Here is a 15,548-nt window from a genome sequence, read left to right as displayed (position 1 = left end):
ACACCGCACCAAAAGCGCGCTCAAACCACAGAAAAAATATTACCTCAGGAGTACTGATGCATCAGTACTCCAATGAGGGGGTGCCACGTAGGCAATGGTCCCACCGTGGTGCCTACGTGGCACCCCCTTATTGGGACCATTGCCTACGTGACACCCCTCATTGGAGTAATGATCCTGACGTAATATTTTTTACAAACCACAAGCCCTCCTTTTTATCTTCCTTCGGGGTGGAAACATCATAGGAATCAAATTCCATTTCGCCATCTTGCAGCTGCAGCTCTTCACATCCCCGCTTATTTTCCGGCGACCGGAGACCCTCACGAGGCCGGCGAAGAGCACTATCTCCCTCTTCCACTTCTCCTCCATCTTCTCTCCGTTTGTTATCGCTTCTTCATTCGTCTCGCGCTTCGTTCGGGCTCTTGGAGATGGCGGCGGCGGCGGCGGCGGCGGCGAACGCAATTGTGGCTGAGAAGGAATTGAAGCTCCATGTAAATGTGTACCGCGGGTTGAGACCCTCAGCGGTGGTGAATCCCGCGGGATCGGTTCGTGCTCACCCCGTTTCTTCTTCCTCGAGCTCCCGTTGGATTGTGAGAGCTATTTCCACGGTGAGATTTCCCCCTTTCTATGTTTTTGAACGTTGGACTGTGATTCAGGGTTTATAGAGTTATGGAAGCTTTGGTTTGTGAAAGGTGTTGGTAATGGCATTTCGGTTTCTGGGGTTTGCTGGTTAGGTTGTTTCCTGAAATTTTGAAGGGTCGGGTGATAGAATTTTCTTGCTAGCTATATTTCGTCTTTGTTTGGAACTGATGGTGAAGTTTTTTGTGAATGTTTTAGTTGGGGATATGTGGCGTGAATTTCTCTTTGGTATAGTTGCTAATTTTTATATGTTGAGTTTGGTTGAAGCATAAGTTCGAAGTTATTAATTTCGAGGACATGATATCTAAGTTATTACTTTTGAATGAGTTACTAATGGAGATTTATTGTAATCTTTAGCATTATTGTTGGGATCATAAAAATCCTTATATGATAATGTGTAAAAAATGATAAATTAACACTGAATTTTGACTTTGGAAATTATTTCAGAGATTGAATGTACTTAAAATGATGCAGATTTAGTTTTGAAATGACTAACTCGTTGATATAGTTCCAATGACTTCAATAGTGAGAATAGAACTGGCTCTTATCGGTTGGTCTTGTCTTGCTTCTGGAAGGGCAGTCAGGCGCTTGGTTCGAGCGGTGGTGGGCGTGGTTATCACTGCAGTCAGCTTTTATGGGGATGTCAGACTGATCCCTTGGAGAAACTTGTCATGAGCATTTCATTGGAGTTGGATCATGACAAGGCATGAGTTTGTTTGAATGTTGTCATTTGACAAAAGTTGGAAACTTTTTGATGTTCCTGCAACCTCCCTAAGTCTTAGTTTCATGTTCTGTTTTGAAAAATGTTTATCTTGAGGAGATAAATATTTTGATTTTAAAATGACAACTTATCTTGTGGTTTTTTTGATGATCCCAAATTTGACCAACAAACTTCATTAGAAAAAAAAATTCATTAGAATTATTCCTATCAATGTAATTAAGGGTGTAAACGAGCCGAGTTGAGCAAGCCTAGAGCTTGTTTGTGTTCAACTCGTTTGAATTTTTTATTGTCTGTTCTCTGCTCGTGTTTGAAATGGCTAGTGAATAGACTATTTGTGTTCGAGTCATTCAAACTTGCATGTCGGAATTAAGCTTGTGGTCGACTCAAAATAATAGTTTATTAAAGTTTAATAAACCAAATGTAAAAATAAATTACAAAATTGAATTTTGATTTTAAAATTCTACCACAGTCGCATGCCCATAGTAAAGCGTGAGGTTGCCTCCCAAAAAATTGCTATTGATAATTTATAGAACATGAGTTAAGTTTTTTTTTTTTCTCCAGGCATTTGCAATGTGGGATTAAATGATGGATAGGGAGGGCCATGAGACCGGAGGAAGGCGGGACATTGTGACGGTTTTTCAGTAGTTACATACATAGGACACAAATCTTATGTATTTACATATTCAACACAGTTTTTTGTGATGGGAGGGAAGGAAGTGGGATCACAGGTGGGCGGAGGCGGGCATAGGCACACATATCAATTTGTTTTTGCTTTCACATGCATACCACCTAATTCTTATGTATTTGCATATCTAACAAAAAAAAAAAAAAAAAAATTTCATTTGCAATCCTAGCTAAAATTATCTAAAAATTATTGAAATTTAAATTTTTTAAATACAATATAAAAATTTAATATATCTATATTATACTGGGTTTGTTGTTGACTATTGGATCTATATTGTTGGTTATGCATGATGGTATATACATTATGTCAATTTGAGATGATTTTAGCAAGATCCATCATTCATCCATCGTCATCTCTTGTTGGCTCGACTGACCCTATTGTGATTGAGTTGCTTCATGGGTGGGATCATTTTGTCAATTCTCGATGAGTCTATGGTAGAACTTGATTGATTTGTTGTTGATGAGAAATTCTTACATTTAAAATGATCCCCAATTCTTCTCTTCGGGGACATTTTAAACTTTTACTTGCATTGTATCTTTTGACTCCCCACTTAAAGTTTCCATCAACCATATCTTATAACACATTAACCTCTAAAATGAGGACTACTTTGACCACCCTCATTTACCTCCACTACATTCATGTGTTTCCTCATGTTCAAACTTTAAGTTGTGTTGTCTCTATCTTTAGAAGGGGCCATGTTCAGTCTGCCCTTTATTATCTCAACAACCTTACTATGTCTCATCACCCATCTGACACGGCAACATTTTGCGCTCCTAATGCGAGATCCCGCAAACAAAGCAGTGAACTGGCTGCTTCACTTGGACAGAATCGGTCCAGGTTTCGTCCCTTTTGAGGAGTCGACCGGTCATCTTGAGTTACTCCTAGTTATCCTGTTATCCTGTTATTATATATTTGCTTTCGTAGGAGTTTAAGGTTAGTTTTTTGTTTGTTTTATGTTGAGACAGTCGTCAGCATCTACAAGTCTTCTCTTCTAAGGATGTATCCAAGGGCAACTGATGCCTCGACTATATCTCTTTCCAAGGTAGTGATTATCTTCGACTTTTTCATCCTCCACAACCTCCCTCCGCTGTTGTTTTCCTTCCTCCTTGCTGCAGACGCCCAAGACCGCCACAGTTGCTGCCTTTCTTGCAACCCCCTTCTTCCCATGGTCGTTGTCCCCTCTCCTCTCTATAGGAAACACCAGACAACCCTCCTTGCCATCCTTCTTCTCCCACCACCCCTCTAGCTAGTTATTCTCCCTCCCCCAACCAATCACTCAACCGCCAAATACTCCCCTCCCTACTGCTCCTGCTATCTTCGCGGATCAACAACTTTCCACCAGCAGAACCCACCCCTTTCCTCTGCAGCCCAGCCACCCCACCGCAACGCCTTATTCCCTCCTACAAAGTGCCATTACCTCTCATACATCCTACATAACCATCCGCCTTCTCCTTTGGGATATGCATCTAGTTGAGCTGTGTATGGTATTGTTATTTCCCTTTCCATGTGTTGGTTGTAACTGCCTATTATCTTTTTCAGTAATATTATTTGTTGTCTATTATTATTTGGGTTAAATGGTATCACTATTACGTTTAGATCATGTCATCTCTACCTTTAAAAGCAGAATTTTCTTATTTGGCTTCAATAACTTGTATGACCTTTTTTGTGTTCCTCTCCTTCCACCTTCATATTACGTCATCTCTGCTTTCAGAAGGAGGATCGTCTTGAATGCCCTCATTCGCCTCCATGACTTTATTGTGTTTTCTTGCCTTCTGGTCATGTCATCTTTATTTTTGTAAGACCCTGATTGTTCTTAGTCACATCCACCAAGCTTTAATGCCACCTCTTTTGCCACCTTTAGATCATCTCATCTCTACCTCCAAAAGGAGGATTGTTCGAACTATTTTTAGTCACCTTTGCAACATCCTTTTGTTGTCTTATTCACAAACTTCAGGTTTTGCTATCTCTATCTTCAAATGCTGGACGATCTTAACTTTATATAATGACCTCTACAACCTTTTTGTGTTGTCTTGTCTACCACCTTAAGCTCGTGCCTTATTCATCTCTAGGAGGATCGTTTTAGCCATCCTTAAAAGACTACCCATGAACTTTTTGAGTCGTCTTATTTGTTGCCAGGTTATATTACTTTTGTCTCTTTCCCAAGCTTTTGCCACCTTTGCCTCCAGGAGGATGACCATGCTGGCCATCCTTGATTGCCTTCTCAACTTCTTAGTGTTGCCTTGTCCATTGTCTTAAGATTGTATAACGGGTGCCTTTACAAGGGCTGTCCTGACCATTCTCAGAAGTAGGACTGTCAATAATTGACCCGAGACAAACTCAATTTGAAAAAAAATAAATTTGGGTTGATTGGATTAACTTTCAGGTTAAGTTTGACTTTAAATGATTGTCATATTTAATTTTTTTTGGGTTGGGTTGATCCGCAAATTTGAGATTGACTCGAATTTGACTTGACTTTGACTTGAGATGCTTGTCGTCACTATGGTCATGTTCAGGCTAGTTGGTTGAAGGCGGGTCAAGTTCGAATTCAAGTTTTTGACCTATTTAATAAATCGGTAGTGTTCAAGTCACACCTATTTGGGCTGGGTTAAGTTTGGTGGTCAAACATGAATTTGAGTTGGGTTGAATTTGGTCAGACCCAAATATGATCTGTTGACCCAATTTGACATCCATATTCGGAAGCTTGTTAGACCTTCGTACACTATTTGTTAGCTTCAGGTCATGTCAACTTTGCCTTCTTAGTCCTAGTTCTCGATCTTACTATGTTGATAATGTTGAGGATACTAGAAAAAAACTTCATTTGCCTTTTATTGACGAATACTTGCATCATCAATTGTAATTCATAACTACTAATAATGTAAGTTACCTATGGTTTTTCTCTTATTAGGTTTTACATAAAAAAAAATTTATCATTTATGATTTTATTTAGGGCTACAAATAAAACAATATGCTCGACATGCTATTCATTGCTCCACTCATTTAGAGCTCATTCATGATTATTTGATTAATTCATCAAATAAGTTTTATTTACAAACTGTTGATTAATAAATGAACAAATTAGTTTTACTTGATGTTCGATTTGTTAGTGATCATGAATAATATCATTCATACATTATGAATAAGCTTATTAAGAAGCTCAATTAAGATTGATAATATGCTTATTTAAGAATCAATTATAAATATTTTGAGTATGTGATTATGTGGGCGAATTATACTTCTATATATTAAATGGTTTTGTTCATAAACACAAGCCACTTATTTATGCACATTAAATACTTATTTATTTAGTAGTTCATTTAATTAAAATCTCTTTTTTAAGGTTAACATTTTGCGCATTAATAAACTCAATATGGCTTGTTTAGATTACTAAAGGTTGCTCGATATTGCTCGTTTGCTTGATGAATAAGCCGACCTAAAACTAAACTCAATTAATCATAATTTTAAGCGAATCAAGCTCTAACACTACTATGAATAGTTGAATTGAGCTTGAGCTTGAGCTTGCTTCTAGCAAAAAAAGCTTGAGCAATCGACTTTCCAGTTTGGTTCAGTTCATTTTTATCCCTAATTTATTGTCTTTGTTTATTATTTGTGGGACCATTGTTCATAGCTTAAAAGATAAGAATCTCTTTCTTTGATATTGTTTGCAAGATATATTCTTTCCTTCATCGGCCAAGAATAATGGCGTTTGATGATTGCTCACATTGAAACCTTAACACCTATTTTTTTATTTTTCTTCTTCATCAAATGTGGAACTATGAAACAAGACTTCAATCATTATGAAGACATCAAGATGAAACTACGTCCTCTTACTATTGGCTTCACGAAAATTTAGAAACAAGGGACACAATGAAGTTTAACTCCCTCTTTCCTTGTAATTTTGTGGCACTATCTCTCAAAAGGATTAAAAAAATGAATGATTTCACTCACAATAAAAACATGTTATGAAGAATTAAACTAGGGACAAAAGTGCGACTAATTACACAATTCAAGACTTGTAAATTGAACATAATCAATGGGAGGACTAGCGGCTGCCCCTCTCTCTTTTACAAGGATTTTTTTTTTGTATTTCTCTTATTTATAAATATATAATTGCTTTGTGCTATACTGTAGACTTGATTATGTAACGAGAGTTGCCTGAAAAATTATATGAGAAGCATAGAACTCGATAGTTCTCTCCTACTAGAGTTTTTGGCAAGTATTCTAAAATTTTTCTGTGTAATCTTTCATATTATTCTTGTAAATAATATATTTATTATTTTTCAATTTCATGTGTAGTCTATGTACATGGCAATCCCTTTTTCCATTTAACATTTGTTAGACTTAATTTCGTGACCATTCTAAACAAATTGGAAGTGATAAAAATATGTTATCCATGATTTAGAATTGTACAATATAAGGCCGCCCGCTTCAACATTTTTTTTTTGAAAAAAATTGCAATAAGACTTACAACTCATTAGGTACTATATGAGGCTTACACTTCACATTAAATGAGACCCATCTCAAAATGCACTCCATTTCACTTTTGGTAAGTTTGTATAATTTTATCTAGGATTTTTCTTAAACTGAATACAAGTAAGGATTAAGGCTTTGTTGTTGCTGTTGTTGTTGTTGTTGTTGTTGTTGTTGAATACAAGTAAATAATGCTAATAAATATTCCTTAGTTGCTCTTATGATACACAGCTGAAAATATAATTGAAGTTGCTACTATCATTATGGTTTTTGTTGTAAAATCTAATAAATATTCTTATTATTCTTTTTAATTAAATAAGAGGAAGATTATTCAGATTTAGGATAAGGAGTAAGAGAACATGGATACAATTGAGGATAAGGTAAGGGAGAAAGCATATCATTTTGTCGATAATTTTAATGAAAGTTCATTGAGTGATAAGAATGATGGAAGCTTTTGAATTTAAAAATTATAATCTTAGTGGCATGTTATGTTTTTATTTTTATGGAGGATAATAGGACAAGTATTCTAAAATTTTTCTGTGTAATCTTTCATATTATTCTTGTAAATAATATATTTATTATTTTTCAATTTCATGTGTAGTCTATGTACATGGCAATCCCTTTTTCCATTTAACATTTGTTAGACTTAATTTCTTGACTATTCAAAACAAGTTGGAAGTGATAAAAATATGTCATCCATGATTTAGAATTGTACAATATAAGGCCGCCAGCTTCAACATTTTTTTTTTTGAAAAAAATTGCAATAAGACTTACAACTCATTAGGTACTATATGAGGCTTACACTTCACATTAAATGAGAACCATCTCAAAATGCACTCCATCTCACTTTTGGTAAGTTTGTATAATTTTATCTAGGATTTTTCTTAAACTGAATACAAGTAAGGATTGAGGCTTTGTTGTTGTTGCTGTTGTTGTTGTTGTTGTTGAATACAAATAAATAATGCTAATAAATATTCCTTAGTTACTCTTATGATACACAACTGAGAATATAATTGAAGTTGTTACTATCATTATGGTTTTTGTTGTAAAATTTAATAAATATTCTTATTATTCTTTTTAATTAAATAAGAGGAAGATTATTCAGATTTAGGATAAGGAGTAAGAGAACATGGATACAATTGAGGATAAGGTAAGGGAGAAAGCATATCATTTTGTCGATAATTTTAATGAAAGTTCATTGAGTGATAAGAATGATGGAAGCTTTTGAATTTAAAAATTATAATCTTAGTGGCATGTTATGTTTTTATTCTTATGGAGGATAATAGGAGTATATCAAAATTATTTTTAATTATTATGTTATTATGTCCTACTCTGATGTTTTTATTAGCATTTTTATTTTATGATTTATCTTACAAAAAACAGTCTCATCATGTATAAATAGTCATGCCTTTTGTATCATAGAAGTAAGCCTTAATTTGAATAAAATTACTTTATAATGTAAGCAACATCATCTAGAAATATTTCATACATTATTCAATGGAAGCAACTACACAAGCTTTCTCTAATTGATCGCTAGTGTTTCATATCTTTGTGTTTGATCGATTGATAACACCTCTTAGCACCAACTTACCATAGTCAGATGAAATTGAGTCCAATCAACACCTATCATTGCCTAGGAAGATGTGCAAGTGGTCAACTCTTACTTTATAAAAAAGGACACTAAAATGTGATTATGGTGTTTCAAACATGTATTGGGGTGTGTTTTTGTTCAGCAAGTGTATGAAATTGTTTTCTAGTTAATTATATAGATAAATATAAATACTATATCACGCATTATATATAATATTGTATGCACTATATATTTTATTAAAATATGTAGTTCAAGTTAACTCCTACCATATTTGAGGGACTTGGAACAAACTCAAAATCGATATGGACTTTGAAGTGAAGACTGAAAAGACTTCTAAATTTCGAGTTGAGTCAAATTTTGATCGTCAAAATTTTTAAGGAATCTTAGCTCACTGTAGCACCAAATCTCTTGACTAGTTAAAGATTTGTCTATAGACTCTTTTAATTTTTCTTAAGGAAAATTCTTAATTTAATTAAAAAATTTATTTGAAAGTAATCTTTCTTCAACTTTTTATTTCCAATTCGTCTCATTTAAAAACTTAATTGTTGATATTGACTTCAAATTCCAGCATCTTGACTAAGGTTTTTTTTTTTTTTTTTTTTTTGGTCTAGTATCTTTGCAGTTTTTAGATACACATTAATAACAACTCTATGTTTCATAGTTAAGCTTTCTATCAAGAATGTTTTAAAAAAATCCGTTTAAAGTTGTTTTTCATATTTAAATAAACTGCTTTCTAATTTAATTAAATAGTATATGTTTTAATTATTTAAATAATATATATGACTATACATTTAACTCTCTTCCCATTCTATTTCAATCTCCTTTTCCTTTACCGTTATAAATCTTTTTGTAGCCCAAGTTATTGTGGCATATATTTCCATTTAAGTCACCATCAGGAAATATTATCTCTTCATCATATGTACATTGTAGTTCTTTCATCTCTTTTTGAAATGAGTTTGTTAAACATTCCTTAATCGGATTTAAAGAGCATAAGTACTAATACATTTGAAATCTCATCACTTGTAATTAACTTGGTTGCAGTCTTCTTATCATCAACACAAATCATCTCAATAATTTCATCTTTCAATTTTCAATCCATTACTATTCTTATTTCAATTTTATTTCTAAGTTTTTTAACATATGATAGCCTGTAACTTCATTAATGTTTTTGGTTTTCTCCCTCGTTCTATGTAATTTCAATCTGAATATTGTTATGCCTCCTACTTCTCCAGGCTATCCATTCTCTCAAAATTTTAAGTAACAAATCTAAACTTAGCCGAGGCTCAATGTCTTACTCAACCCTTTTTCACATTTTACCACATTTGGGTTAAGTTTTGCCATATCACTTCTCAATGATTTACTAGCCAACATTTGCCCTCTTACTACCATAAATTATACTTTAATTTTGCAATTTCCTCAGGACTAAATTGCTAAAATGATCTTAAGGCTATTTAGTTGTGCTATTTTAGTTCCAGATTTTTTTTGACCTAATTTAGCTTTTGACTTACTATATTTAACCGTTATGGTCTCTTTTTCATCTTTTCTGAATTGACATAAGTTGATCTTGAGGATTAATGACGAAGGTATTGCCAATTTTTGTATGCATTTTGTGGATAACTTTGGGGTAGTTCTGTCATCACCATTTCCTTGCTCCTCATCATTGTATAGGATCTTTGCTGTTTCATCATTGTTAGCTAATTTTATCAACACAAAAGAAGATTTCTGGTGCATTCTTTAGCTTGAAAGATCAAAATTACCGTTTTCCCATAACTTTCACTACTAGTTACTATCAATTTTAGACTAGTGATATGTCAGGAGAAAATAATGTTATTTTTATAAGTCGAGGGACTAAATTAAGAAGTTTGAGACTAAAATGAACACACATAGGTAGTTTAAGGAACTTTTCTGTTATTTATTCTTTTTATAATTAAAAAAAATAAGATTATTAAGAATAAAAATTCTCCTATTATGAAAGTTACTTCACGTATATTATTTCACTTAGAAAAGATCTGAAAACTTATTTAATTATTTTCTGTCAAATTTAATTTTTGCAGAACCGCGATATGCTTCTTACATTATTTCATGCATATTGCAGCCGGATACTGCTGTGGCTAAACGAAACAAGGTTGAATTGTTCAAAGAGCAGAGCAACTTTCTCAGATTCCCTCTAAACGAGGAGTTACAAACTAAGGCCCCCAATATAAATGAAGTCGCTACTCAATTAATTAAATTTCATGGAAGTTATCAACAGACCAACAGAGATGAACGTGGGACAAAATCATACCAATTCATGCTACGAACAAAGAACCCCTGCGGTAAAGTCCCAAACAAGCTCTACTTGATAATGGATGATCTGGCGGATAAATTCGGTATCGGCACTCTCCGTTTAACAACCAGACAAACTTTTCAGCTACATGGAATCCTAAAGAAGAATCTCAAAACTGTTATGAGCTCAATCATAAAGAATATGGGGTCTACTCTTGGTGCTTGCGGAGATCTGAATAGAAATGTTCTTGCCCCGGCAGCACCATATACAAAGAAAAATTATGTTTTTTCTCAGGAGACAGCTGAGAATATTGCTTCGCTTTTGGCTCCTCAATCTGGTGCATACTATGATGTCTGGGTGGATGGCGAGAAGGTGATGTCTGCAGAGCCTCCGGAAGTAGTTGTAGCTCGAAACGACAACTCCAATGGAACAAATTTCGTGAATTCTCCGGAGCCGATCTATGGTGCTCAATACTTGCCTCGAAAATTCAAGATAGCTGTAACTGTGCCTACGGATAACTCGGTGGACATTCTAACCAATGATATTGGCATAGTTGTAGTTTCTGATAGTGATGGAGAGCCGCAAGGCTTCAATATTTATGTAAGTGCTCAATATTCTGTTTTTTTCTGCTTCATTTCTTTGGGGCATTCACATGCATACCACCCAATTTTTATATCTTCGCATATGCAACGCCTAAACTTTATTTTTTACATTTATACAATCATTGATATTACATTAAAAAATACCACCTTTTTAACTTTTAAAAAGTGAAACACACCTTTTCATACATGTGTATCTAAAAATTGATGTTTTGGTGTTAGATATGCAAATACATAGGAATTCAGTGGTATTTATGTAAATCTTACCTTTTTTTTTGTCATTGTATTGTGGAATGTTTGCTGACGTCATGAAAGTGTAGGTTGGTGGTGGCATGGGAAGAACTCACAGGGTGGATACGACTTTCCCTCGTCTGGGAGAACCCCTCGGTTATGTACCAAAAGAAGATATATTATATGCTGTGAAGGCAATAGTTGTTACTCAGAGAGAAAATGGGAGAAGGGATGACAGAAAGTATAGCAGAATGAAGTATTTAATTAGTGAATGGGGAATTGAAAAATTCCGCGGTGTAGTCGAGCAGTATTATGGAAAAAAATTTGAATCATTCAGAGAATTACCTGAGTGGGAATTTAAGAGTTATTTGGGATGGCATGAGCAGGTATCTGCATTATATTATATGTATTTTGAATGATGCACATTTTTGTACTTGTTCAATATGGCTTTTGCTTGTTTAATTTCTGCTTTGATGATTTCTGTGGACATTGTTTTACAGGGTGATGGTGCTTTATTTTGTGGGGTTCATGTTGATAATGGGCGTATTCGAGGTACAATGAAGAAAGCTTTGAGAGAAATAATTGAGAAATATAATTTAAGCGTGCGACTTACTCCCAACCAGAACTTGATCTTATGTGATATTGATCAGTCTTGGAGGCAACCTATCACCACAATTCTTGCTCAGGCTGGTCTACAGGTAAAATTTTGTTTCCTTGTATTTTTTTTTTAATCTTCTGCTCTTGTTGGTAGGGTACACAGATTTGTTTGAGTGGGGCTTAAAGGAATAAATGCGGAAAAAAGCTGGGGGACCTATATTTTTAGCCTAGTTGGTGTTGACCGTATGTTTTAAAAAAATAAAAAAAGAAGAGAAAGGAAAAAAAATAAAAAAATATATGCGCATACAAATGAATAACTTAATTAATTATTTATTTAGATTAATTAATTACTTGCTGACCTCTTCCTGCCAAAGTTCTCCCGCTTGAGTGATATAATTGTTCCCCCCACTCTCCCGTCAGTTATAATCAGAGGAACGAAGGGGAGAAGATTGATTCGCACTTTTTCATGCACGCTTCTCTCCCAAAAATCTTTTTCGTGTTGTCTCATTCACATCTTTTCATTTGCATTGTTCCCTATTTTTACCCTCTCCTCGTTCTGTCGACTTGAAATCGCAACAACCGAAGGCTCCATTCTTCTATTGCGATCAAATCCTCATAGTTCTTCTTCGCTCGTCCACACTGTTCCCCCCTCGCTTTGTTCGTTTTCTCGGTTCATAAAAAAAAAGAGTGAGTTACTGTTCTGCACACTCATTCGCATGTCTGAAATCTCTCCATTGTTCTTCCCTTTTTATTTTTGTATTCCTTTAACAAAAAAAAAAAAAAGAAGAATAAAGGAGTAGAAATCACAGAAAACTCACACCAATGGTCTTCTTCCTCCCTGTAAGAGACCACTGTTTTCTGCCGTCTCTTCCCTATATTCAAACTACCGCTGAAGCCTTTGTCTCGTCTGAATCCTTTGTGAGGCAATCGCGATCAACGCTAGTTAGGAAGGTAGCAACGGGATCCCCAATCCTTGCGTGATCCCAAATCCTCCTTGTTTGAACCAAACCCGTGACATTCCTCCTCTTGGTCTTTGCACACTACTGCTCTGCACAGTGACACGACCCGCCCCACACTTCACGCGACCTAATTCTCCTACTTGCCGTCACAAATCCTATTGATTGATCCTCTTCGAGCTTTTTCCTCCTCTCTGTTGCTGTGATTCCTCTATGCCCGAGGAGAGGCTTGGATTGGGGCTCATATTGCATGACTTTGGGAGCGGCCAAAAGAAGAGGTCAGGCAGAAGTTCACACAGGGAGGAGTGGCAGGCGGCTTCGACGATCTCGTGGGGTAAGGAAGATCGCCGTAAAGATAAGAAGGCTCGGCACAATGAAGAATTGTTCCGTTACAGGGAGGATGCAAAGCTTCGACTAGTCGAATCCCAAGTGAGGTAGGGATGAGTGGTCGATTCGTGCACACAGGTAAGGGGAACTCGAGAAAACCAACGAAGGCTAGGGCAGAGAGAGAAGTGTGGCGAGCAATCTCTACGTGTGAGACAAAGGGATTGAGTTGTGCTAAACAGTGAAGGGAGGAGCGGCCCTCTATTCAAGCATGAAGTAAAATAGGGGAGATTGGGTTTTAAACAGGAGAGAAAGCAGAAGAGGAAGAGGAAGAGTAAGAGGAAGAAGTGCAATCGTGCGAATGAAATAGGAACAGTTACTTTTTCGTTGCAATTGAAGAGGATGACAAGCAGAGAGTTGAACAGTGGCAGAACAAGGAGTAGAAGAAGGACGAGAGAGGGAAGACATGAAACGTGAACACTGCCAATAAAAGGGAGAGACGAGTGAGAAAGTGCGAATGAATGGGAAAGTGTCAATCTTCGTCTGCTTGTAACCATAGGGAAGCGAGAACAATTGCTTTTTCGAAGGGGGGGGGTCTTTGGCGAGATTAAATAGATATTTAATTTAATTAATTCAATTTCAATTAACATAATTTATTTCTTTTTTTGTTTAATTTCTTATGATCAACAAATGCTTCCTAACAAATATGGTGCGCGTTTGAAATGATTCATGTTTGTTGTAACTGATCAACCATGCGGATCTCCAAAAATTTATTTGGATGTTACGCTGAGATTTTAACTTTGTGGATCTCTGAGAAAAATCTCGGATGTCGACACAAATTATAAATTTTAAGTTGAATATACAAGCTTATAACATTTTATACCAACTTCAGTTGACGTCACCTCTTACTTGTCACTTATCTGGATAGTAGATTGAGCTTGTCTTTTGCACTTTATTTTTGCTAGATGGATTTTAATGAAGAAATTGACTTTCTGTCCTAGCTATATGCTTTGAGGGACTTGTTGAAATAATTGACCTGCATCGTCTCTATGGACTTTTCAGGTGAATGAGCATACCTTTAGTCCTAGCTCTGTGCTTTAATGGACTTGTTGAAGGAAATGACCTGAATTGCCTCTACGTACTTGTCAGGTAAGTGAGCATGCTTTCAGTCATTGTTTTATGCATTGACGGACTTGTTGAAGGAATTGACCTGAATTGTCACTACGAACTTATGAGGTGAGTGAACACAACTTTGGTCTTAGCTTTGTGCATTGGCGGACTTGTTGAAGGATGCATGTCGGACCTAGTCTTCAGACTTTTATTGAGTCAGTTCTATGCTTAGTGCTTTATCGAACTCGTCTATGATTAAATCCCCTTAGTTCAACATCTAGCTTTGAACGAACTATGGGATAACGCCTTTGACTCTAAGTTTTTTGCTTTAATGGGCTTGTTGAGGAAGTGAATTCATCTAGTTTGCGCCTTAAGCTTGATCAAACTATTTGAAAAGATTTGATTCATTTTTGATTTGAACAAAACATTGAGCTTAGCTTGATGTTTTCTTGAGCGACGCTCATTTTTTTTATTTTTCTTTGACTTTTGGTTGATCAAGAAAAATTCCACAATCTAGTCCACATGGACTTCTCAAGTCGAATAGGCTTAGGATTTGATAGTTTTGCCATCAGACTAACAAATGAGGGCTTCTTCACTGCGACTGTTTTTATGGCTTGTTGAGTGAAGAATGCTGTTAGCGTGTCGGCCGTTTTTATGTTCAACTTGACTTTCGTAGTTTGAAAAGGTGATGATTTTTGTGATTTTGAAAAAAAATAATTTAAATATAAATATAACTTTTTTTTTTAAGAAGTAACATTTTAATTTAAAATAGGTGAGACCAAACGGGTCTCATATTTTAAATAGTTTAGACGAGTGAATACGATACTACAGGTAATACACTTATCCCAAAGACATAAATGTATCACTTGTAATAGGGATTCAATCACCCAGACTAAAGAATTTGTGACATCCGTTTGGTCTGTGAAATATTTTTATAAAAAGGCCAACAAGTTCCCCTATCTAACATAAAAAATTAGATAGGGTTTATTTTATCTGGGTTCCTGGTTCCCTATAGAGGCAAGCCCCTATAGTTAATTACATCTTAAATGATCGAAATCACTTAAGAAAACTCTCGATTAAGATCAGGTGGTTTTGTTTTCAAGATTTCAAAGTTTAGGTTTTCACGATTGGACATGGGAAAATCAAATGGGAATGGCTCAAAATATGAACAATTATTTAAGGAATTCAAATGAAAGAAAAGTAGGGGACATCACAGATCCAGGAGAAACCCCAGAGATGTCCTAACTATCCTATTGTTTGGCTTTATGTCTTTGAAGAGATAATTATTTGATGTTTCAATCCTGCAAATTATTTAAGATTTAGGACTTATATTTGCACGACGTCAGACTGTGCAAATAGCCTAAA

At 35.4% G+C, this 15,548-nt stretch overlaps 1 protein-coding gene across 1 annotated transcript in view; it reads left to right on the top strand.

Annotated features, from left to right (window-relative positions):
- Positions 1–205: 205 nt before the first annotated feature.
- LOC110020718 (sulfite reductase [ferredoxin], chloroplastic) overlaps positions 206–15,548 on the top strand; it is a 38,823-nt gene continuing 23,480 nt past the window's right edge. Inside the window, exons 1-4 of the mRNA XM_020718910.1 lie at positions 206–605; positions 10,196–10,966; positions 11,286–11,582; positions 11,697–11,894. Of these exons, the coding sequence (XP_020574569.1) occupies positions 426–605; positions 10,196–10,966; positions 11,286–11,582; positions 11,697–11,894 (1,446 nt within the window). The 5' untranslated portion in view covers positions 206–425. The remainder of the gene's footprint in view (positions 606–10,195; positions 10,967–11,285; positions 11,583–11,696; positions 11,895–15,548) is intronic.

This window comes from Phalaenopsis equestris, unplaced genomic scaffold, assembly GCF_001263595.1.
Source record: "Phalaenopsis equestris unplaced genomic scaffold, ASM126359v1 Scaffold000107, whole genome shotgun sequence".
Taxonomy (NCBI): Eukaryota; Viridiplantae; Streptophyta; class Magnoliopsida; order Asparagales; family Orchidaceae; genus Phalaenopsis; species Phalaenopsis equestris.
The sequence above is the reverse complement of the archived record's forward strand: the minus strand, read 5'-3'. Positions and strand labels throughout refer to the sequence as shown.